Source organism: Chrysochloris asiatica, unplaced genomic scaffold (genome assembly GCF_000296735.1).
Source record: "Chrysochloris asiatica unplaced genomic scaffold, ChrAsi1.0 scaffold00189, whole genome shotgun sequence".
Lineage (NCBI taxonomy): Eukaryota > Metazoa > Chordata > Mammalia > Afrosoricida > Chrysochloridae > Chrysochloris > Chrysochloris asiatica.
In genome coordinates this window covers 1883673-1910559 of record NW_006408707.1, presented here as the reverse complement: position 1 = coordinate 1910559, position 26887 = coordinate 1883673, and the positions used below count along the sequence as shown (strand labels likewise).

General features: G+C 35.7%; 1 protein-coding gene across 1 annotated transcript in view; it reads right to left on the bottom strand.

Annotated features, from left to right (window-relative positions):
- The window catches only part of FBXL17 (F-box and leucine-rich repeat protein 17), a gene marked incomplete at its 5' end in the record, with an annotated part of 910371 nt that overhangs the window by 278531 nt on the left and 604953 nt on the right, over positions 1 to 26887 (bottom strand). Inside the window, one exon of the mRNA XM_006872263.1 lies at positions 8180 to 8256. Within this exon, the coding sequence (XP_006872325.1) occupies positions 8180 to 8256 (77 nt within the window). The remainder of the gene's footprint in view (positions 1 to 8179; positions 8257 to 26887) is intronic.

The window sequence follows — 26887 nt, the reverse complement described above, 5'->3', positions numbered from 1 at the left end:
TCTCATAGAACCTGTTTTGTTTTTAATTTAACACCATCACACTACTCAGTATGTCAGAATACTTTTCCTTACTGATGTCTTTTTTCTCACTTTAATTGTATGTACTTTTTATTGTACATAGAACTTAGCCAGCATGATGTCCGTAGTAAACAGTACAGTGAACATTTGCTGAATGAAAGAAACAATAAAACCAGCCCAGAGTCAATCCCATGATTCTAAAATGGTTCATTTCTTACCCAACACTTTCATCCCCCTAAAAGGTAATCTCTGCTCAATTATAGAGAGGTCACTATCAGTCAAGACATCTATTTTTTAGGAAATTATAAACATTAGGAAGGTATTTGTTGTGTGGGACACTGGGAATCTAACATTATTAAAATTGTCTTTATAGTCATTCCAATTCCCTTTACATCTACTCATCTCTGATATAATACTGAAAATGATCAATAATAATTATATTTATATTAATACAGAATACAACAAAAGCAAATGTTAATATCTACATATCTGAATATACTAAGCAAGGAGGGATAAATATAAGAACACAGAAAAGTGATTCTGTATGTGATTTGGGACAAGTTTATTTTATCTGTAACAGGACTCCTTCACAAAATTAACATTAAAAATAGTTAATTAAAATTAAATACTATACTTCAGTAATGCTAAAAACAATTGAGGAAAGTTAGAAAGTTAGTTAAATATGGAAATGCAATAGTTAGCTATTGTTGTTGTTGCTGTTAAGTGCTGGTTGAGTTGGTTCCAACCCATAGTGATCCTGTATAAGGTTTCCAAGGAGCAGCTGGTGAGGTTGAACCTTGCAGGTCAAATGTCTTTGCAGTCTGGCTTTAAATGTAAATTAATTTGAACTGACAAGACTGGGAAGGGTCCTGGTGGCACAGTAGTTGAGTACTTGGGAAGTGGTAGGAAAGTTAAGGGGTAAACACATAAGAATAGATTCACTTGTCTTTTAAATGTAAGTAAGAAGATTTTTTAATAATAGTGACAATAATTTTCTTAAATGGGCCTTTAAATGCATTATAGGATTATCTTCTTGAAGGAATATTTTAAGAAGTTCTTCTCAATAGATTTGAGATATGCAACTTTATTATGATAAGACAGAGAAACAGGCATTAAAATTGTTCCATCCTTTATTTCAGGTTGCATGGTTATAGTCTTGGGATGACCTAGCAAATAAAGAAGAAACTAAAAAGTTCTTTGCCATTAAGCAAAGAAAAACATTTAGAAAAGCTTACAATTAAATACCAAATGTTTGATGAATAATCATGATCATTATTGAGAGAAAAAAAGAACATAATACTTGTTAAGTACAATAGAAATATAAATCTAGTATTGGGAACTCAAAGGCTACAAAAAAAAAAAAAAAAGAAAAAGAAGTGATGAGAAATAACTTTAAAGATGGACATATAAACAAGGTAAATTTACAACAACAGAAGATCAAGCAATTTAGTACTATTAGCTAGAAACAATAAAAGCTATCTATATTTAAATGACTGAATGGAGAGAAAGCATGAATAATCAACAGTACACTATAATACATTCTTTTGACTTGCAAATGTATTTTAAATTTTCTTCTCTGTCACTTGTTTAAAAAAGGGGTCAAATCTTACCTGGCAATCTTGGATCAGTTTGAAACACAATTTGAAAATGAAAAACATAAAAGGGATTTAATTTTAAATGCATCAGTATATATGAAAAATATCTAGAAAAATAAGATGTTATAATAAAGAATATTTTTTTGTATAAGATTTTTTTTTCTTGAAAAATATAACAATTTATCAAAAAAAGATGAAGACATTGTTAATACTGGTATAATCTAACATGCTTGTTGGAATTTATGTTCCTTGAATATGCTTCTTTGATAATGTATCCCAGATTCTAATTTGGGTTAACTAAGAAACAGCTAAAGAGTTTGGGGTCCCCAGAAGAGGCAGGGAATGTAAAACCTATTAATCTTTCAATAGCATTAGAAGGTCAGCAAGGCTGGGGTGAGCCATGGGTTACACCAAAGCATAGATTTATCTCAGCAGGCCACTCCTTGGCATTTTTGTTTTCTGGAAAAACCAGAAGCATTTTTCTCCACCCCCTACTACCCCTATCCAATCCACCCCTCCCCAACCTTCCCCCAACTTTTAATTAGCAGGCTAGTACTATCCCCTGGAGATATCTAGCACATAGTGGGTGCTGAATCAACATTTGTTGGCAGACTAAATTTATTATTTCTGTTACGTGGCAGGGTGATTTAAATGACATCCTGAATACTTACCATGAGGCCAATGACCTTCTTGACTTGGGAGATCATTTTCCCAGAGTAATTCAAAAGCTTTGGTGGCAAGCCATGGTGTTTTGTTAAAAAGTTCCATATCAGAAAGAAGAGTCTTGGAACAAGCAGAATGCACAAGAGTAAAAGGCAGACCCAGGAAGGCAGCCAGAGATCAATGGGAGTGACAGAGGAGTATGTGGAGCAGCAGAGTGAACCTATGAGCTGCCAGTGACCTTGCAGGCCTTCAAATAATGAAATTAACAGTTCAATGTTTATCATCCTCTTAAAAGAGTTATTTGATGACTTGGGAAGAACAAAAAGGCATCCTCTGAGTCCTGGTATGGTGCTGTAGGATAAGCACTGGAACAAAAGGTTGGTTTAAACCATAAGGTTGGCAGCTCAAACTCACCAACTGTTCCTCGGAAACCCTAAACAGAGTTGCTATAACTGCTCCTCGGAAACCCTAAACATAGTTGCTATACAGGGGTCACTATGAGTCAGAACCGATTTGACACTTTGCAACAAAAACAGAGTATATTTCTAGAGCTCTCTGATGGTGATGGTGGTAGTGATGTATCATAGAGTTGGTTCCAACACATAGAGACCCTGTATAGGGTTTCTGAGGCTGTAAATTTTTATGGGAGAAGAAAGCTTCATCTTTCTCCTGTGGAACAGCTGGTAGTTTTGAACTGCTGATCTTGAGATTAACAGCCTGACTTGTAACTGGAGCTCCCTTGTAAAGCCAAGAGAAATGTTATAAAATCCCAGAGAGAAACCTAGGTTCTTTATAAGAATGTCCATTGACTGAATGGTCACAACTGACAAAATTTATATGATAATGCAATAGAGATAAGCAGTTTATTCATCTATTCCAGTTATCAGAATGTTACATGTTCTGTACTGAGAAAGATGGATGAGTCCTCTTAATCCTAAGGATACACTTTTCCAAAGAAAGAGACTTTCCAAAAGAGAAAATGTTTTGAAGTAGAGCAGAAAGGCAGGTTGGAAGCAATTAGTTGATAAATTATACCAAGAAGAAGGAAGGCAAGAGAAAATTATCCAAATAAAAATGAAGGTGGTATAGAGAAAAGAGAGAGGTGAAACCTATGGAAGGGAGATAAATTATAGGTTTTAAACATTTTGGTTTTTATTTTTCACCAATAGGAATCTAAAGCAGTTTAGGATGGAAACCAACTAGATAAGTGTTTTCGGGGATAAAGGGACCCAAAATTCTAACATATTTTAAAGAGACTTCCTTATTAAACTATAAACAGGATAATGGCAACATTAAGACAAATCATTTGGGAAACCATCAACATGAAGCCAAAACAGTTTGCAAAGATTCACAGTCATGGGGCTAATTACAGAAGATGGAAAACAAAGGAAATCATCACTGCAGCAGGTAAATTCATCATCGTTGTGAGTGGAACTACAGAAGCAGGGAAAGGGCCATGATTGGGTTATGTACACAAACACAGACTGAAAGTTTACAGGATTGATCCTAGGGTCCTTCTGCTACCTGAACTACATGGTTGTCAGAATATAACTCATGGCAATGGGCCCTGAATCATAACCCCGGTACCTCAAGGTCCAGGTGAAGCACAACTTTAAATCATTAAGGGCATTCTCAGGCAAGTTCATTGAGAGAAGACTGTCCCTCCCTGGACTGGCCCAGCAGTTGATACAATCTACTGTCAAACATGAAGTCCTGGTGTGGTACTGTAGGATAGGCACTGCACTGCAAGGTCTTTTTGAACCATAAGGTCAGTGCTTCAAACCCACTGGTTGCTCCTTGGAAACCCTATACAGGTTCGACTATGAGTCGGAACCCATGCACTTTACAACAACAACATTCAAACACACTCTGCCTGAGGGCAAAGTTGCCACAGAGTTGGTTAATGAACCACAAATGAACTCAAATGTAGGGTAAACAACTGTCAAAACACAAAATGGAGTTAAAATTCCCAATGTAAACCAAAGCCTTCTACAAAGCAAGTGCTTTAGAATTTAACCTCTAATATAAGTATGAACTAATACAGGTCAAACTTTTAAATAATAATTCCCACAAACAGGAAAGACATACTTAGAGGAATAGTGAAATTGAGGATAGTTTTATTATTCTAAGCACTACCACTTACTGCGTGTCCACTATGCCAATAGGCACTATGCAGGTGTTTTCTTTACATTTTCCCACCTTACGTGGTGTGTATCATCATGTGGTCTTACAGATGATGAAACTGGGAGGTTAAATAATTTGCTCAAGGTAAAAAAGCAAAAAGACTAGCAAAACTGGAATTGTCATCTAACCCTCTGGCTCAGAAATTCAGATTTTTCCTACATTGCTACCTATAACATATATTTGTTCAGTGACAGAAGAGTGACAGTACTACATTTCTCTTCACAGAGCAATTTCCCAAGACTAGCTTTTCCATTCAGTTGTGCCTGAATTATTGATTTGTTTATAATTGCTATCCTTTAAAAGATCTATGCTCAATTTGGGGAGTTAGAAGCCTTTTAAGAATAATAGTTTTCTTTGTGACAATTATATATCAATTAAAATGAACATAAATTCAAAACAGCCTGGCCAGGTGTTACTAAGTACTATAATACCACATTCAACATTTGTGAGAGTCTTGACAAAAACTTACAAATTATATGTCAGATGAGCTGCTGTTTCTGAATCAATGCATCTTTAAAAAGCTTTTTTTAAAAAATAACTCTCAGAATACTATACTGGAAGCATGTACATACATAATGCCATAGAAAAAGGAGGTGAGGAGATTCGTTTGAATGTGAGCAACAGAATAGTATCCAGAATTATGGAATAGTCTCGTGAAGGATGAAATTCATACAGTATCAAGTATACAAATTTATAACCTTTAAGTAGCTTCAATAATCAAAACATATTCTACAGACTCTGTTTCTACTTCAACTTTCCCAATTAAAGAAGAAAAAAGGCACCTGTTTTTCCTTCTTAGAATTTATAATTAACACAGGGCAAGAGGACACAGGCAGACTTCCTTGGTAAAACAGTTTCCTCCAATAACATGCTGTTTCTTTGGTTACAATGAATAATCCTTATTACTGTCTTTTTGACAAAAATTACTCATGTGTTATTGGCATTGTACCAGGGTAAAAGAGATGAGATGAGCTTTCAGTGATTTGTTTTAATTTTATGATCAAATAGCAATTATAGTACAATCTCATAAACTATCAACCTTTTCCCCACTTCCCAAATTATCTCCCAACATTTTAGCAGATGCACAGAGACTTTCACCATGAACTATATGAATACCAAAAACTCAGGAAAGAAGGAAGGGAAATGAGGTGGGGCAGAGGGCTAGAAAGTTGGAGAAAATGAGGTAGGAGAAAAATTGTGTCAGATTTCTTGTTGCAATGAGGAGAAAGCCCCAGAGTGTACATTTCAATCTTCTCTAAATGAAAATTTGCTAAATTAACTATTTTCAATTCTGTCTGAATGAACATTAGCATTACTTCAGCTTTTATAAAACCATTGCCTCCTAGAAATTCTGATTTGGTGCTACAGAGTAGGGGCTGGACTGCTAACAACAAGGTTGGTGTTTCAAACCCACCAACTGCTCCTCGGGAACCCTATACAGGGTCGCTGTTAAATCAGAACCAACTTGACGGCACTTAACAACATATAAGGTTCAGGCAACAAACAGTTTGTTTTTGAAACTCTTTCATGTGATTCTAGTATGCAGACAGGTTGGAGAACCAGTCCAATCTAGGCCAACACAGTAAAATCAGAACAGAACCAAATTTGTAAAGTATGGGTATGCTGGAGCAATAACCCAAATGGAAAAAGTGACAGGATGAAGCTCTGGAATAGGAAGAGACATAGTGAATCTTTCCCAGAGTCTGAAGTTAGAAATTGGATTATTGCCAGAAATGTGTAGTGACACACATTAAATGCTATATAGTCATCTGCCATCTTTGAGCTGGGTACTTTTGTTTCCAATTCTGCTGGTCTAGAGATTTGGTTACTACTCAATTCACACACTGTCCTTGTATTCTATGAAGGATATCAAGTTTCTAAGCAGAGTATCCACCAGTAATTTTTCTTGTTCCAGTTGCCATTTCATCAGCAGTATACACTGTACTAATTATTAAGCTGGTGCCAACGACACACAGCAGCATAAAGTCAGGCATTAATTCTCCATTTTACAAATGAGGAAACCAAACCTCAGGAATATGAAGGAACTCCCCTAAGGCCAAAGAACAAAGATAGAAGTTCATCCCAGATTTTTGTTCCAAGACCAGTGTTTTTTCTCTTGTTACACATCTCCTAGAACATTTCTTTGCATGTGCTAATTTAACAGATAGGTTTCTGGGTACTAGCTTTGATGCAAGACAGGTTCTTGAGAAAAGAATATAATTTTAGCAACAATTTCCACTGTGGAATCTCAAAGAGTTCATTATAAGGAACTGCATTTATTACCTCCTGGCTATGAGGAATTTGGCAATTGGTAGTAATTAGATAAAGATGGGAAACATAAAATAAGACTGGGGAAGCTGGCATGGCACTGATGGTAAAGGACTTTGAGTGCCAACTAGGGAGTTGAAAGGAATATACTAGTTATTTATTAGACCTACATGTACTAATATACACACTATAAACAGCAAGGTGAACTCTCTAATACCACGGGAGACAGTAGGATATAGAAGGGTTTTGAGGGTGACAACATGAATGTAGCAGTACAGTATACCAACCAGAACACAAAGCACAAGGAAAGAATAATATAAGAAAGAATAAAATAATATAAGAAAACACTCAATTTGTATAGCATAATTAATGAGAAAACAAACAAACCCTGAAAAGTATGTAGAAATCCCTGAGACACACTTACCATTCTCAAAAAAAAAACAACCTCTCAAAAAGGACTTAGGGTTATTTTTAAGTGACACCTTTTTCAGTGTCATTTTTTATTATAGCCTTAGTAGTGTTTTTCCAAATTATGAGTTTAATAAATTATAAAATGCAATTCTCTCACCCAAGGCAGAAGGTAAGTGAGACAGTCTAGGATTAGAGGCATTTGTTAGTATATGTTGAAATTAACAACAAGAAAAGTGCATGGATTATTAATCTCCCTCAAGTTAATGAAATTACATCAATTTGAAAGTATATTCTTAAATTTAAATAAACAAAATTTTAAAAATCAGAATAAAAGTCTCCTACAAAGCCAAAAATCTATTTAAAACTTTGTATTTCGATTAAATACATAAACTGATAAGAACAACCTACATACAGCTTGACAAAAAAGAATGGCTAGGTTATTTTTATTACCATCAATACAAGGATTTCATAATTTTAGTATTTCTATGAAATCACTTGCTTTTCTACATTATAAAAAGGGAAACTGAAAATCAAGTTAATTTAGAATTCTACCAGTGTAAAATCTTTATGCTTTATGTATCTGAGAGTAATTTCTCAGTGCTTTAAATAAAATTAAGAAGTATGGCACTTAGAATGTCACCATGAGAGTATTTAATATGCCATTAAATTAAGCAAATTAAGTCAGTATAATAATTTCCTTACTTATACTTATTATATCAAACATTCAATTGTCCCAATATTTATTTTCATTACATAGCTCTTCTAGCCAGACTTCTTCATCCTGTGTAAGTCTGTATGTGTGTGCACACATTGCATGGTTGTGTGTGGTTCCCTGTGGAAATAAACTCATACACACATTCATTTATTCTGGTTCTTCATATGTCATTGATTTCTTAATTTTTATGTATGATTGGAATGAGCACGAGTGAAAGTTAAACAGTCTCCATTAGAGAGCAGTCTTCCTTAAAAGTTAAGCCTTTGAATTATTTTGTAATTTTTTAAATTTTTGAAAAAAATTAGAACAAATGTTCATTACATACCATAATCTGTGATTTTACAGGACACCAAGTACAGCTCTTTCAGGTTTTGCCCTTCCTTTGCAATGACCTCCACACACCTGAAATACGCAAAAAAAAAAAAAAAAAAAGGTGAATTTTACTAATATGCTTCACGTTAAATTAGCAAAGGCTTGGCCACTACTATAACAAGACAAGGTCAGCATATGATAAATGATATCTCTCTCTTTTGTTAACAAACCTCTTTTAAGATGTTTCAGGAAAATGTACTATATTTCCTGCTTTAAACTCAAGTATTCCAATACCTAAGTAATTTTAACTAAAATGACTAGTGTATCTTAAAACTGAAGAACTGGAAGAGAGATATTTCTATCAAAGTAATGATACATTTGGTTATAAAACCTTAGCAAATCTGTGCTATAGAATAATATATATATATATATGTTGTTGTTAAGTGTTGTTGAGTTGGTTCTGACTCATAGCAAGCCTGTATAGAGTTTCCAATGAGCAGCTGTTGGATTTGAACTGCCAACTTGTGGTTAAACTGACCTTGCAGCCCAATGCTTTATCCCACAATGCCAAACCAGGACTCATATATATGTATATATTAGGAAGTTTTCCGTCCTTTTCTATATTCTGGAATAATTTGTGTATATAAATGCATGTATCCAATTGTCTGTTACTTTAGTATACTGTGGTGGCATGCATGTTGCAACATAAAGATAAATGGAGAAAAGATTGAAGTTGTCAAAGATTTCATTTTGCTTGGATCAACCATCAACACTCATGGAAGAGGTAGTCAAGAAATCAAAGGATGTATTGCATTAGGCAAATCTGCTACACAAGACCTCTTTAAAGTATTGAAGAGTATACATGTCAGTTTGAGGACCAATGTGTGCCTGACCTAAGCCATGGTATTTTCAATATGCATGTGAAAGTTGGACAATTAATAAAGATGACTGTAGAAGAATTGATGCATTTGAGTTATGGCACTGGAGAATAATGAAAGTACTATGCACTGCCAAAATAACAACCTAATTTGTGTTGGAAGAAGCACAGTCAGAATGTTCCTTGGAAGCTAGGGTGCTAGACTTCCTCTCTCATAATTTGGACATATTATAAGGAGGGACCAGTCCCTGGAGAAGGACATCATGCTTGGTAAAGTGAAGGGTCAGAGGAAAAAAGGAAGACCCATAATGAGATGGATTATTATAGTGGCAGCAACAATGAACTCATGAAGTTGAGACAGGACGAGGCAGTATTTTGTTCTGTTGTGCATAGGGTCACTATGAGTGACCAATTCAGTGGTACCTAATAACAAAAATGCATATATACTTGTTGTTGTTAAGTACCAAATGAGTCAGTTCTGACCCACTCAGAGCGACCTTGTATAGGGTTTTCAAGGAGCAGCTGGTGGGTTTGGACTGCTGAACTTGTGGCTCAAAGTCCAGAGCTGATCCTACAGCACCCCACCAGAAGTCATATACCACGGCACATAACAACAACAACATATATATGGTAGGGCTAGGTCTATTGTAGGAAAAGCCTTCTGTGTGGGAGGGATTTGATAAGAGTCCTTTTAATGGTAATTTACAGTATAAATACATTCATTAGATGTCTTATTTCAAAACAATAGCAGGAGGAAGGGATAGGGATAGAGAAAATCATTCCACGTATTTGAGAAAATATCTGTATGTGCCCCCAGACTATAGATTACTTCTTTCAAGAGCAAAAGCTTCACACACTTGACTTGAATCACATTTTCGGATCCTTTTACTTTGTTCTAGAAGTACACTGAAGAATCTCATTGTTTAAAATACATTTTGTAAGTATTTCAAAGGATTAGGAGTCAAAGCTTTTTGTTTCAATACTGATAATAATGTTGGTCAGGAACTCCTGGTGTAGTGCTTTAGGATTATATATATGTATATATTGTTGTTGTTGTTATGTGCCGTTGAGTCGGTTCCGACTCATAGCGACCCTGCACAGGCTTTCCGAGGCTGTAAATCTTTACGGGAGCAGAAAGCCTCATCTTTCTCCTGTGGAACATCTGGCAGTTTCGAACTGCTGACTTTGCGGCTTGTAGCCCGATTTGTAACCACTACGCTACCAGAGCTCCATATATATATAATTTATGGTGGTGATGGTGGTTATGTTCTGTGGTGTCAGTTCCAACTTATAGCAACCCGATATAGGGTTTCTAAGCCTGTACATCTTTACAGGAGTAGAAAGCCTCAACTTACTCCCATGGAACAGCTGGTAGTTTTGAACTGCTGACCTTGAGGTTAGCAGTCTCACTCGTAACCATTATGCTACCAGAGCTCATGTTTTAAAAAGGCATAACTAAAAAAGCTGATTTTTCCTTAAGTCTTTAAGCAATATTAAAACCAATGACTATAATATTATGTAACAACTGTAACTGTGAACAAGTCTTGAATTTACCAATATGGTCCAGAAGAGTGAGGTCCAGTCAAAACAGAGTCCTTTAAGGGGATCTGCTGGGCCAGTTAAATTCAAGACTGAGAGGTCAGCTCAGAAAATTCAGGCAATTGTGTTTTGGGGACTCCAAAGGGGTAATCTCAATAGATTTTCTCAAAGAACACAGGACGATCACAGGAACTTATTATGAAGTTTTAAGAAAACTGGAAACTGCATTGGTGAGAAAAATCCAGGAGAGTTTTGTGGCGAAATTTTTTTCCATCCACATCCACCCTACAGTCCTGATCTTGCCCCATTCAGACTTCTTTTTGTTCCCCAAACTCACAGAACCTTCTAAAGGAACACATTTTGAGTCCCTTGAGGATGCCAAAAATGCTCTTCGATGTGGTGTAAACCAAAGAGCTCAGAATTATTTGGGGGAGAATTAGAGAGATGGAAACATCACCTTCAGAAATGTATACACTTGGCTATGTTGAGAAACAACAGCTTCACGTTTCAATACTTTTCATTCAAGTTTTCTATGACTACGTAGCAATACTTTGGGCTTACTCTTGTATATCACCTATATAATGAGATAACATAAAAATGATTTCAATGGAACCATAGAATTTACATGGTGGTCTCTATAGGTGTCTGGGTAATACTTATTGCCCATGGTTCAATAGTTAATTATGGAGACTGATAACATGGAAATACACATTCTTTTTGTTAAATATTATTCAACTTAAAACAAAAATAAGTTTTAAAGTCTAACTTCTATAGATTAAAGATGAAAGACTACTGTACGTATAAGACCTTTAAAATGTTTTAGTCTTAAAATCTAAGATGAATTATTGCATGATAATAGGCTACTTTTATAATATAGATCTGGCTATATACTATATTTAAAGTCTTTTTGTTGTTGTTGTTTAACTTAAAAGGTTTTGAATGGTGCACTCTGCTCTAATAGTCCTAGTGGAACTTGTAGCACAGAATTGAATGAACTTTTAAAAATAATGATTTACAGCACTATCCATTTTGTGGCTCAGTCCCTAGAACATCAGAAAACCTGTATAGTCACACTGACACATAGGCACATAAACCCTTCAATGCATTCACTGTTTTAATCTTTATAAATAACAGTTAAGTAAAAGGGTAAAAGCAAAAAGAGTCATTACCCTTTTCTAGGAAGTAAGGATCAAGTAATTTGATACCTGTGTATGCAATCCATCAAAAAATTCCTCAGTATCCATCTCCTTCAAATATTTTATTTGCTGTCTGCCTTACTTGTAGGTATCTTTGTAAAATGTCAAAAAATATCAAACAATCTTATTCCACACTATTCATTATTGAAGGTTAAATTAGTTAGAGGGAAGACATTTTTCTTGAAAAAATATTTTTATACAATTTTGCTTTAATGGAACGATGGACATTTAAAATTTTCTCAGAATAACCAAATAAACCTTCTTTTTTGGGCTATTAAAAATAATTTATGGTAAAATGGGTACTCTTCTAAGTCTATATAGAAAACTATCAAAACTGTAACACAGCGCAATTATGATTGATACAGCTTACTGTGAAGGGAAATTTTAAAATCTAATTTCGTATGTCATTTTGCTTTAATGCAACATTTAAGTAAAGTCATGAAAAAGGATAAAAACAAAAATGAAACATTACAGACAAGAATCATGATTTATATGCAACTTTAAAAAGTAATTTTCACATGCTAAGAATAAAAATAAAGGTCCTAGATGATTGTAAAATCCAAAATAATTTATTTTTTTTAAATGTTGGTATTAAAGATATATATCTCACAGCTCTCCTCAGTCACTTACTAAGAAATCTCAAAGATCCAATATTTTGTGTGACCTTCACAAAAAATAACTTATTGCAGAAATAAGTTCACAGTATTAATTGTATTTTGTTCTCATGCTCTATGCAAATAGTTCAAGATGCTTGATTTTATATTTGATTATGGAAAAAACACTAAGCAGATGTAATTTACTATTTGTGTCCTTACTTCTTGAGTCTATATTAGATACGTTATAAGCACATATAAACTTTAAAGTCATACAGAACTAAAAACAGCACATAACACAAATCAATTTCAACGTACAAGCCAAAACAAATGCAATTTCATAGGCAACATGAACTGGTATTCATATGGAGGTGATGCTCGTATTGTGCTGTGGAGTCAGTTCCGACTCACAGTGACCCTGTATAAAGCTTCCGAGGCAGTACATCTGTTGTTGTTGTTGTTAAGTGCTGAGAGCCTCATCTGTCTCCCAAGGATGACTGGTAGATTTGAACTGCTGACCTTGCGGTTGGCAGCCAGTTTATAACCCACTATGCTACCAGATTGAAGTTGTCAAGGACTTCATTCTTCATGGATCAACTATCAACACTCATGGAAGCAGCAGTCAAGAGATCAAATGACGAATTGTATTAGGCAAATCTGCCGCACAAGACCTTTTTAAAGTGTTGAAGAGCAAGGATGTCAGTTTGAGGACATAGTATTTTCAATAACCTCATATGCATGCAAAATCTGGACAATGAATACGGAATACCACAGAAGAATTGATGCTTTTGAGTTATAGTGCTGGAGGAGAATATTCAAAGTGCCATGGGCTGCCAAAAGAACCAATACATCTATATTGGAAGAAGTGCAGCCAGAGTGCTCCTTGGAGGCCAAGATGGCCAAACTTCGTCTCTCATACTTTGGACATATTGTCAGGAGGGACCAGTTGCTGAGAAGGATGACATTTGGTAAGGTGGAGAGGGTCAGAGCAAAAGAGGAAGACCCCCAGTGAGATGGACTGGAAAAGTGATAGCATCAATGGGCTGAAGCGTGGCAACAATTGTGAGGTTCGCCCAGGACCGGACAGTGTTTCCTTCTGTTGTGCATAGGGTTTCTACGAGTCGGTACAGACTCGATGCCACCTACTAACTACAACAACATACTTCCAGACAAAGGGAAAAAGAAGAATTGTAAGGGAAAAGCACTTTGTTTTTGCATAAAATAACCTAGGATTTCTGCCCTGTTTTTGAAAGGTCAGTTATATAAGGTTTTCAAAATACCTTTAATTACTCTGTAACCACAGCCAATATGCTAGAAGTTATAAATAACTTATATATAATACCCAAATAAGAATTCATGAGAGAAAAACATAGTCCTGGGAAGATCTGTAGCAAAATTTGATGTAAAATCATTCCTGGGTGATATTTGAAGAGAGAACCCCAAGTTCCATGAATCTGCACAGACACTCTTAATATTAAAAACTCAAAACTGAGTGGTTAAAATAAATAGCTATAATAGGCATTGTTTTGAGAGTTGAAAATGGAAGTGGTTTGTGTTAACCTCTTATTGCAAATTGGTGGACACGGAGAGGCCACATCATGTCCTTGGTTAATGCCTGAAGTATTGTAATTCATCTAGGTCTAGTTTCTCAGGCAGCAGGTCATGATGAGAGACCATGGGTGGTGACTGTCCTTTCCTCCTGTACTTTCAAAGTACACTGGAGATTACATTTATAAAAAGTACCTTAACAACAACATAACAACAATCTGTGGGCCACATTTACTGTAAACAATTCTGTATTTTACAGAGTCTTGGCTCTTTGTCCCTACCTTTAGAATATTAAGGTCAGATCAATTCCCAATTCACTGTATAGTATGTATCCAGAAAACAAAGAATATGGTAAATCTTAGCAATTATTTAAGCATTTTGATGACAGATGCTTGTTTTTAAAAGGATATTTTTAAACGGTAGCCAATAAAGGGGAGAAATGTTTATTAGCGAGACATAGTCTTTGAGAGAGAAGGAAAATGATAAAACCAAATGCCAGATTTAGAACCTCTAATTCTCCAGCCTTTCTCTCATTCAAACTGACACATAGGAGAGTATTTATTATTCTCAGTGATAACTTAATTTGGTCTCTAGGCACAAAGCAAGAGTTCCTCTAAACTCAGGATCTTGAATTCTAGTTGTTTCCATTTCCCCACCCCCATCACCTCTAAAACCAAACCTTAGAATAGCATATGATCAACATTCTCTATCAGTCAGTGCAGTTAGAGATCCCATACTTCATATATGACAAAGTAAGGAAGTATAAAACACAGAAGGATAATATATTTGTATGAAAAAATAAGAATTGATAAGAATATCAAGGAAGAATTCATAATATGGGGAAATGATAAGAGAAAAACACAAAAGAATATTAGGTAATACCAATATAGCATATGAACATCAAACACAACTACGTTGATTAAATCATCTTTCCTAGATCTGAGAAATAAGAGAAAGTATGTTTTAACAAGGAAAAATTAAGAACTGGAAGACATAGACTCTAACCTCAGTTTCCAGGAACCAAAGAAAAATCATCTACTTTCTTTAGAGCCCAACATCATCATTTTCTATAAAATAAGGGTGTATATAAAATTTTTCTCAAAATCAAATGTCCTAAGTTTCTTTAAATATACTTTAGTTTGTTCTAGATTGCCACTACTCGAGTTATTTTTTGCTTTTATGTTTTGGCAGGTTTCTGAAGGTAATTAAAAAGAATTGTACCATTGTAAATTCTTGAGTAACAGCTGTTGAGTACATATATATCAACTCTTTTTAGAACACAGAAAAGGGCCCAGAAAACCTGTGCCAAAGTACCCAAAGCATCTAGAATTATTTTGACAATGACGTCATTTTATGTTCACTTTCTTTCGATGGTGCTTTAAAATGCACCCAAAATATGTGATAAAATGTGAAGAACAATAGAAATGTTACTTTTGTAAGCTATATAGGATTTTAAAAACAGAAGACGAGAAGAATGCATTACTTAGTTTCAGTGGAGGGAAAATTTGTCTCCTTAGCAATAGAATCCTAATCACCTGATTTATGTGAAGGGTAAAGGTTAATGAATTAAGCTGTGTAAGCTTCAAAACTATCAAAGGAATTCAAAAGAGCCTTGAATTATGGAAAACAATGGCCCCGTTCTACATACATACCAAATTTTTATTTTTTTTTGTCTCCAACTCAAAAGCAGGAACATGGCATTAGTGACAATTGAAAAGAACTAATGAGGAAATATGACTACATTGCTTGCAAAAGGAGTGTCCTAGGAGACCTTGTTACTGTTTGTGATGTGCTTCAAACCCAAAAGAAGCTAATTGGAGCTGCCAGACACTGGTTTGCAAATTTCACTTTAAAGGACAGGCTCAATCACCTTAGAGGTGTGAAAAGAAATGTCCCCATTAGAGACACATTAGTATGTGACTTGGAGAATTTTTAAGTAAACTTTAGGATGTTCTTTCCTAAGTCACTTTTATATTTGAATAATGGATATATCTTTAAGAACAGAGAGAGAGAGAGAGAGAAAATGCAACAAGGCAAAAACAAGCCCACAGATTTAAAACAAAAACTGTGAAGAGTGCCATAATGTAATGGGTAAATAAGTACAACAGGGAGCTAGGAATGTTTAAGGTTAAATAAACATGTAGATCCAACCTCAAAAAGAGAGAAAAGCACACACATCATAAAAGGGATTTGTTTGAGAGTTTTAAAAATAGAGCCACGTTTTCATCATTTCTTACATCTAAGCTAGCCACCCTCTGCTGTACAGCTTGAAAGTGAGTAAGATATAAGAAGCAGCAAAAATAAATAACCATGCAAATAAAAATAAACCCCAAATATACAAATGAGAAAGAAATAAAAAGGTTTTACCATATACTAAACAGAGTAACAAGGATGTAAATTTAGTATGATTCTGTACTGCCAAAGTTCATCCCGACTAACTTTTATATATGGGTCATTTAAATGATTGCAGAAGTCACCAAAATATAATTTGACATCTTACAGAAAGAATAATGATTCTAGATTGATTTTTTTAGAGCCTTGAATCGAGTTTTACTGAAGAATAATCCAATCACAGAGCAGCAATGAACGGGCATGATTTACAGGTATACCTTGCTTTAAAATAATACACTATATGAAAGATTTCTATGTATATATAAAAAAGAAAAGATAAACTTACAAGTAAGCAATTACAAGTAAGTTCTGGTAGCATAGTGATTACGAATCAGGCTGCGAGCGCAAGGTCAGCAATTCGAAACTACCAGCTGTTCTGCGGGAGAAAGATGAGGCTTTCTGCTCCCGTAAAGATTTACAGCCTCGGAAACCCTGTACAGTGTCGCTATGAGTCAGAACCAACTCCACGGCACATAACAACAACAACAAAGCATTTACAAGCTGAATCAAAACAGGAATTTATTAATAGTATATTTTTCCTTATATTTGAATACAGTTTCATTCATGAGCATTTCATTTATTGATAGTTTTTCTAGTTACACACTACTCGAAACTTATAGAAATAACATGCAATAGTTATTTTTCTCTTGAAGTTAACTGCCCATAGGTGATAAATGAGATAGTACTTGGGGAAAGCAATATATGGTATTAAAATAATATGTCCTGTGCCTTTTGTGTTTTATAGTATAAATTTCTGTAAATTCTTTTCTATCCCATTAAAAACATAGTACCAAATATGCAGTTAAATCAGTTTTTATACAAACATCTAAAGGTACTCTCCAAGAAGAGATATTTAGTACAAGCAAGTTTTGTTTTTTTAAAGGAAAATTTGCAATTAAAATTCAAAAGTGTTTTTTACAATATACCACAGGGGCAAAGACTAGGAGTGAAAGGCAAAATGTCACTAGCTCCACCATTAACAACAATTATCTTGGGACACTCATTAAGTTCTCACTTACCACGTGTTATTCTCTGGAAACCCTATATCTGATTAGTGAATCTGAGATTAATTTAGTCATTTGCTACTTAAACAGTAGAGAACTCATGTTTTGCCACATAGAGAGATAATGAAAGGTAACAAAACAAGAATAGTAGTATGTTTGTTCAAATGGGACTGGAAAAAAGAGCTGCTTAATAAACTGAAATGCTATTGGAACTTAAGTTTTATGGATTTGAATCTTGGCCAACAGAGGTGTTAACAACCTTTGATGTAAAGAGGAAGGAGAAGATGCAGTCATTTGTAGATTCTCCCTGAACCACCTTATTCCTTGAGCATCTCTAACATTGTCATTGTTGTTGAGATTATTCTGACTCATAGTAACTCTATGAACAATGGAACTAAACACCGCCTGATCCTGCGTCATCCGCACAATTGTCAGGCTTGAGCGAATAAGTGCTACCACTGTGACAATTCACCTCTTGGGGTTCTTCCTGTTTTTTGCTGACCCTCCACTTTGTGATGTCCTTCTCCAGGGACTGGTTCCTCCTGATAATAAGTCTAAAGTATGAGAGATGAAGTCTGGCTATCTTGGCTTCTAAGAAGCATTCTGGCCCACCCAGGATAATCTGGACTGCAAACTGAAAGGTTGGCAGTTCAAAACCTCCATCTGCTCCTTAAAAACCCTACACAGGGTTGCTGTGAGTCGGAACTGACTCCCTTGTACTTAACAATAACATCTAACATCAGAGACTTCCTAACTGGAGAATAAGTAGGATTCAGCATTGAAAAAGGAATTAATTACCAAACAACAGCAAAATAATATTTTTTTATTATATTTAGGAATGACCTTGCAAACCAGCTCTCCTAAAGTATTGTTTCTCAAGTAAATAACTAAACATGTTTTTAATGTAATTTGAATGCTTCTTAGAGTACTCTGACACAGACAGAATAAGTCATATATATATATATATATATATATATATATATATATATAGATAGATAGATAGATAGATAGATAGATAGATAGATAGATATAGATAGATAGATATATATATACATATATAAATACACATTTTATGTTTAAGAAACCAAATGGTTAAAAAGATTTTTCCAAAGGGCAATTGGGTTGGAGGAGAACTAACAAATTGTGACAAATCTGGCTCCAGCTTTAAAATTTCAGATAGATTTATCCAAAAATCCTGCTTTTAATATCAGTCATTGTTCCATCCTTCTAGCATAATGACATCAACCATTATATAACAAGCTAAGTTAAACTTTCTAATCATTCCTCAGAATATACAAGAAACAGGAAAAGGGTGCAAAACTTTTATTTATTTATTTGGTGTTTTAAACAGTGGAAAAAATGTATTATAAGTATCAAAAGGTATCATTAGAAAGCCACATTATTATAAATATATGTATATAATACTTATAACATTTATGAATTGGCTATTTATTTGTATTATTATTATTGATGTAAATGTTTGTACCTAAGGGCAGAAAAATCATAATATTACCCTAATAGCTATTAATAATGTACTGAAGATGGTCAATTTGAAGACTAAAGGGAATGCTAAAAGGAAAAGAGGAAAAAAAAATGTATAAAAACAAAAAACCACCAAAAAATGGCTTTGCCAACTCCTCAATGGGGAAAAAAATGCAGTTACTAGGAAGTATGAAAAGTTAAGAAACCTCCTCCATTCCTTTACTCTTTTTAGGGTTCCATCAACTTCTAGACAGTAAATCTAGGGGAATGTATCAAAATCTAGAGTCTTCATGACTTTGATACGTTTAATGCAGGTACTATCTTTATGGTATTCTGGCATATTTTAAGATAGAAGGCAGAAGAGAAAATTACAATATCCTAGCTCCTTGGAAGCTAGGATGGCCAAACTTCGTCTTTGATACTTCAGACATATTGTCAGGAGGGAGCAGTCGCTGGACAAGGATATCATGTTCGGTAAGGCAGAGGGTCAGAAAAAAGAGGAAGACCCCAGCTAGATGGAATGGCAAAGTGGCAGCATCAGTGAGCTCAAGCATGGCAACACTTGTAAGGTTGACCCAGGACAAGGCAGTGTTTCATTCTGTTGTGCATAGGGTCACTATGAGTCGGTACCAGCTCGATGGCACCTAACAACAACAACATGTAACAAGGAGCTCTGGTAGCGTAGTGGTTACAAGTTGGGCTGCTGACCTAAAGGCCAGTTTGAAACTACCAGCCATTCTGCAGGCAAAAGATGAGGTTTTTCTGCTCCTATAAAGATCTGTAGCCTTGGAAACCCTATACAGGGTCGCTATGAGTAGGAACCGACTCCAGGGCACACTACCACCATCATCACCACCACATGTAACACACCTAAGCAGCAGCTAAAGCTCAGGCCTTTAAAACAAAAGAATACAAAAACTTACAAAACCATGTTCCAGTTTAGCTCACTGTAATTCGTCAGTGACCATCACTTTCTTCACAATATTTCAAGCACATTCTGGTAAGCACCAAAAGCTCCCACTTAATATTAACTAAGAGCTTTAGTAGTAAAGTCAAAATTATTTCAAAGTCAGAAATGTTTCATAGACGCTTGTTATACTTCCAAATAGCTAAAATGAATATGAAATTACATGACATAAATTTGAACTTTAGGTGAAATATTAAACATATAATTAATAATTACCTACTTCCCCTCCTCCCTTTACCCTGCTATAAATAATGTTACAGTCTTTATTTGATAGACATCATACACACATGCTTTTAGCTTGCATTTAACATATAATGACTAAGACTAATTTGTTTTAGTGGAATAGAAAAGCCCTAGCAGATGAGATTCCAGGCATCGTTCATGAAAGAGTTAAGTACTTCCTTAGCAGAAGACAGCACAACTTGGCTTTGTAGTGACTAATTGCCTCTTTAACCCTTGTACTCTGGGAATTGGCCTGTGCTTCAATACCAGTTTTGTGATGCAGCCAAAGACTGATGTTCAACACAGACCTCCCATGACCTGCACAGCCAAGGAGTTAACTCAGACAAGATGCTGACAAAACATTCCTTCTCACTTGGGAAGGCAGAGAATCTCTTTTTGGATAAGTCAAATTCTCAGAAGACTATCAAACGTAGTAGGTAAAAACAATTTGTAAAAGTCAAAAGATAGGTTTCCTTTTAACCAACGATGATTCTAAATATCTCACTGTACCGTTCAAAATGTTAAGAAAATGGTTTCAACAATATGGCAAAAAAAAATAATAATAATTTTTTTTTGTTTGTTATTTTAAAATGTAGGACAAGGGCATCTAATTTGATCTTTGAAATGTTATAGTTAAATAGCTGTACGAAGATACAAAGTAAAGCAGGTCAGTGTTCTTCATTTCAAATGTTTCCCAAATGATTTAAGCATTCATTTTCAGGAAACCTGAACTTTGCCTTTTCAATTTTTAAAATTAATAGAGTATTTTTCTTTAAGACTAGTTTTAGTTTTACAGATAAATTATTTGTCATTAATTTTTATTATTGTAATTTTTAGGTCTGAATAAAAAGTAATAAAATAATTTTTACATGGTAATTTTAAATACAGATTACATACAAGTAATTAATCCTGCAATCCGAAGAATGGGATAGTTCAGCTGGTTTAGGTTTTCTTTCTTTTCTTTAAAGAGAAGAGGATGGAGTTCTATATTAGGGAGCCGTAATAAGTAGACAGTGGAACAAACTAAACTATATATGTATTCAGTAAGAGAAAATAAGAAGGGTCACAAAGGCCTGATGAATGCAGGCACCTATGTAAATTTGACCTTACTGATCTTATCTGAACCCTTTGAGGCTTACGGATCTTCACTGCTGAATATATATATATAACTTGCTTCCAATACTCTGGTATTCCTCCTGTTTACTCCCACTTTCTTCCACATAAGGAGGTTTTAAAATGTTAACAGAAAAAAATTCCTTTATCTTTTAATTATATTTCTCATTAACATTTTGAAGTCCCTTATATATTTGTATGGAGCACAGTGGGGCTCAATATGATAAACACTGGACTGCGAATCTCAAGATCTGAGGTTCGAGCCTGCCAGCTGCTCCATGGCAGAAATATAAATCTTTGCTAACACAAAGATTTAAAAAAAAAAAAAAGCCTTGGAAACCCGATATAGGGTTGCTATGAGTCAGAACCAACTCTATGGCACTTAACAACAATATGTATTTGTAAGTTTAACTCTTAGAAAACATGGTATTCCTTTTATATCCATTATTATTATTAAATCAATGAATACAGGATTGTTATCAATGCACTAAATAAAGGTATTTAGCAGCTCAAGTCCTGATATGCCACAACCACTAAACTCCAGGTGTCTTTGGCTGGACTAGTCATATGTCTCTCCTTATGAAGAAAAACCACATCTCTTTGCTCAAAGAAAGAGTGGTAGAAAGCAAATGAAACCAGTGTGAAAGATGAACAGAAACCATTGTGGAGAAGCATTACCCATTATATCCTTGCAGAAGTTGCAAAAACAAGATGGTAAGTTAGTACAGGAAAAGGAGAAGACACACTTCACTATTTGTTTCTGACAGTGGGTACCTCTGTAGACAACATCACGTCTGACAGGCAGCAGGAATAAGCAACATTTCCAATCCCAGCACACAGCTTTATGTTATTCTAAACTATAAATCAAAACGAACAGTGCATCTCTGGCATATTTCTAAATACTCTACTGTTGATTATCATAGTTACAGTTCTGTCTGCAAATCAACAAACCATGTAGCAAAATGAAGTAACAGTTTTAAAAATTCAGCTCTACACAGAAAACACTTCTGTCAAAGGAATAAAGGAACATTCTGGTATGTGAGGAAGAAGCAAGACTGAGATTTGGAGAGGCAGTTTATTATTTTCAAAAGTGGTTAGTGGAATAAAGAGACAAGAGTAATGCCCCAATTCCTGATATTTGAAAAGGAGGTCATGTAAACATGTTTGGAGTCAGTTTTGTGCTTTTAGGAATTCTGAAAGCATCATGCACTCTGCCTTTGTATTTAAAGAATTTTATATAAGAAAAAGTTAGAGCATAAATTCTCTTTTCTGATCTTTTGTAAGCATAGGTCATCAGATACACAACACACGTAGGCCATTTGGGGTTTTGGGAAAAGTTATGACAGTTCAATGCCACGTCATGCTTAGAAAAGGGTGAAAGAAAATATCAAAGGAAATAGTACAACCAAGTCAGTGAAAGTGATATATCCTCAAGGAATCATTGATTGAATTAGTGGCTAGAGTTAAGCATGTGGGAAGAATACTGTAAAGCAGAAAGGGAAGAAAAACAAGGCATTCACGTAATTCATAATTATTAAGAGCCTAACTTTATGTTTCTCTATTCTACTAGAAATGCACACAGAACTATAAAACAAATATTTGAAAGAGGCAAGAAGGGTGAAAAATGTGGGTAGGAAAGTGATAAAGTCAGGGATGCCAGAGTCAACAAGAAGAAATTTGTAAGAATCAGTCCTGAAAAGCTTCTGCAAGTGGCATAAGATGTAAAAAAGGGAACATGATTATTCATAAGATTCAACATATCAATTAGTTAAACAAAATCTGATGCTCAAAAAAAAAAAAAAAAGCTGCACAAAAGACTAGAGGTGCTCATTTTTAGGCACTTCAGGGAAAAAGCTGACGTTTCAAGGAAGTATCAAAATATTCTGCACCATTTAGACTTCTTCCCACTGCAGACTTAATCCATGAGAAACCAGACTCTCAAAACAGTAAAAAAGAAGAAAGAAAAGTAGACTGTACATGGTTAGAACATTACATAATAATAATATACAGAAGACATTTAGTTATAGCAGAAAACTATTAAATTTTACTGTTTTATGAACAAAATCAACTACTGATTATGGAAATAATTATCAGATACTCAAAAGATGGAAAAATGTGTTTATGGAGGAAAACAACTTCTCCAAAACTCTTTTATAAAATGGACGCACCAATACCTATCTGTAGGGATTTTGTGAAAGTTACATTTCTTAATGTTTGTAAACAATGTCATTATGTCCCTATCACCAAGGGGATATACATATGGGTTAGTCAGCTCTCTTCCCAAAAGGAATTCACAATTTTATCAATTTTAATGTCTAACAAACAATTCAAGCAAGATTACTTAGATTATTCTTAAGTGCTAATGAGTCAATTCTAACTCATATCAATCCCATACAGGATTTCCAAGGAGCAGTTGGTGAATTTGAACCACTGACCCTACAGTTTAAACCAAACATGCAGTCCAGTGCATTATCCTACAGGATCACAGCAAACTTGTTTTGTAAATTTATGTCAAATTTCTTCCTTAGTGAGAAAATGCATGAAAAGCACATAACACAGCACCTGACAATATAGTTGTTGTTGCTTTAAAGTGCCTTCGAGTCGATTCAGACCCATAGTGACCCTGTATAGGATTTCCAAGGAGCAGCTGGTGAGCTTGAGCCACCGACCTTGTAGTTCAAATGACTTTGCAGTCTGACGCATTAGCCCACAGCGCCACAATTATTATTTAGGCCCTAGCACAGAATCCTGATGTGGTGCTGAGGGTTAATGCATCAGATCGCAAAGCCGTTTGAACTGCAAGGTCGGCAGTTCAAGTTCACCAGCTGCTCCTTGGAAACCCTATACAGGGTCACTATGGGTTAGAAGCAACTCGATGGCACTTCAAAACAACAACAACAACAACAACAACAACAGAATCTAAGGAGCTCTGGTAGCGTAGTGGTTACGAGTCTGGTTGCTAACTTCTAGGTCAGCAGTTTGAAACTACCAGCAGAAGGTGAGAAAAAGATCAAGCTTTCTGCTCCCGTAAAGATTTACAACCTCAGTAACCCTATGCAGAGTGGGAACCGATTCCATGGTACACCACCACCACTGCCAACACAGAATCTGGAATATAAAAAGTATCTATAGTAGGCTGAATGATGTCCCCCTGCCCCAGATATTGCTGTTGTTAGATGCCATCAAGTTGGTTCTGGCCCATAGACACTGTATGTACAACAGACGGAAATACTGAACGTTTCCTCACAAATGCTGCTATGCTTAGCCCATTGCTGCTGCCACTGTGCCAATCTTCATCACTGGATCTCCAGCTTTTTGCTGACCCTCCATTTTACCAAGCATTGTCCTTTTCCAGTGACTGGTCCCCCCTGAAAAATGTCTGAACTATGAGAAATGAAGTCTGGTCATCTTGGCTTCTAAGGAGCATTATGGTTACACTTCTTCCAAAACAGATTTGTTTCTTCCTCTAGCAGTCCATGGCACTTTCATTATTCTTCTCCAACATTGTAAGTCAAATGTATAAATTCTTCTACAGTCTTTCCTACTCATAGTCCAACTTTCACATGCATGTGAGGCTAATGAAAATTCCATGGCTCCGAGCAGGAGTACTTTAGTCCTCAAACTGACATCTTTGCTCTTGAACATTTTAAAAAGGTCTTGTGTAGCTGATTTGCTAAATGCAATACATCAATTGATTTCTTGATTGTTGCTTCCATGAGTATTGATGGTGGATCCAAGCAAAATGAAGTCTTTGAAAACTTTAATCTTTTCTCCATTTATCATAATGTTATTTATTGGTCCAGTGATGAAGACTTTTGTCTTCTTCATATTGAGTTGCAACCCATATGGAAAGCTGTGGTCTTTGATCTTCATTATAAGTATTTTAAATCCTCTTTGCTGTCAAAAAGCAAAGTTGTATCATCTGCATATCACAGGTTGTTAATGAGTCTCCCTCCAATCCTGATGTCATGTTCTTCTTCATATTATCCAACTTCTCAGATAATGAGCTCAGCAGAGAGATTGAGTACGGTGGAAGACTAAAATTCTGGCACACACCCTTCCTGATTTTAAATCATTCAGTGTTCCCTTGTTCTGTTCAAACGACTGGCTGTTGTTCTCTGTACAGGTTCCCCATGAGCACAATTAAGTGTTTTGGAATACTCATTCTCTGCAATGTTGTCCATAGCTTGTCATGATCCACAGCTGAAAGCTTTTGCATAGTTAATAAAGTACCGGTAAACATCTTTCTGGTATTCTCTGCTTTCAACCAAGATCCATCTGACATCAGCAATGATATCCCTCATTCCACATCTATGTCTGAATCTGGCTTGAGCCTCTGGTAGTTCCCTGTTAATGGGCTGCTGCAGTCATTTTAAAATTATTGTTAACAAAATTTTACTTGCATGTGATATTAATGATACTGTCCATTGATTTCCACATTCCATTAGGTCACTTCTTTTTGGAAAAAGCACAATTATAGATCTCTTCCAATCAGGTTGCCAGGTAACTGTCTTCCAAATTTCTTGGCATAGATGAGTGAATAACTCCAGTGCTGCATCAGTTTGCTGAAAGGCTTCAATATTTGGTCCATCAATTCCAAGAGTTTTGTTCTTTGCCAATGCCTTCAGTGTACCTTGAACTTCTTCCTTCAGTATTATTGGCTCTTTATCAAGACCTAATATTTAGAAACTGCAAATTTTAGTTTACATGAAAAACACATCCTTGCAGATGTGGTTAAATTAAGGAATTGGAGATGGACAGATTCTCTAGATTACCTGGGAGGGTCCTAAATGCAATCACAAGTATCCTTAAGCAAAAAATGACACCAATTATTCCCCCCACAGCACTCTCTACTCAGCTTAGTTCAATAATTCATTGCCAAGGTCACAAAGAACTCAGATACGCCACTCACAGCTATGGAATTCATTAGGGAATCTAACAGGTTACAGCTCAGTGTTATAAATGTTAAGGGCACAGTTCTTACAGCCAAGACAGCCTCTCCTCTGCAGTGCCCCAAGTCAGGCTTCTCTGTGGCTCTTGGCTCCTTGGTTTGGCCTCTGCACTGCTTTAGCAATGTTACAAAGCTCTTTTAGGGGTGTTGATAAATGTTTACAGGGCATACTACTCAACCAGAACCCTCAGTCCAAAGGCACGCAGCTCTAGCTCTGTGGGTCAGCAAACTTAATTTCCCCAATTAAGTGCTTGGAGGGACCCCACTCTGTAAGCAAGCCTCTAGTCCAAAGTCACTCAGCTTTATTTGCTCCATAGGCCAGGAAGTCCACCATGCTGTGCTGTGCCCTGGCTCTTAGTTCTGCTGCTACGGTGCCTTTGCCACTCCTGGTGTAACAGCTTTCTGTCCCTGGGTCAAAGAAGTTCAATGCTCAAGTATCTCAGGGGCCTAAAGATGTGCTCCACTCCTGTCTCTTTCTTCTTATGGTAGTGAAGTTCCCTGTTTCTGCTGCTGAGATGGCTCATTTTATACACATTAGAGTTCTGATATTTTCCAGTCACAATTAATCCTGCTAACACTCAAATCCTGGTGTGGTGCTGTGGGTCAATACACCAGACTGCAAAGCCATTTGAACTGCATGGTCAGTGGTTCAAGCTCACCAGCTATTCCTCAGAAACCCTATAGAGGGTTGCTAGGGTTTGGCACTGACTCGATGGCACTTAACAACAACAACAACAACACTCAAATTAGAATCATGCACTCCATTAGCATCTTTCACCACCATCTCTTGCCTACACCCATCAGGAAAAAGTTGTTTGCTGGGAGTTACAAAGACATG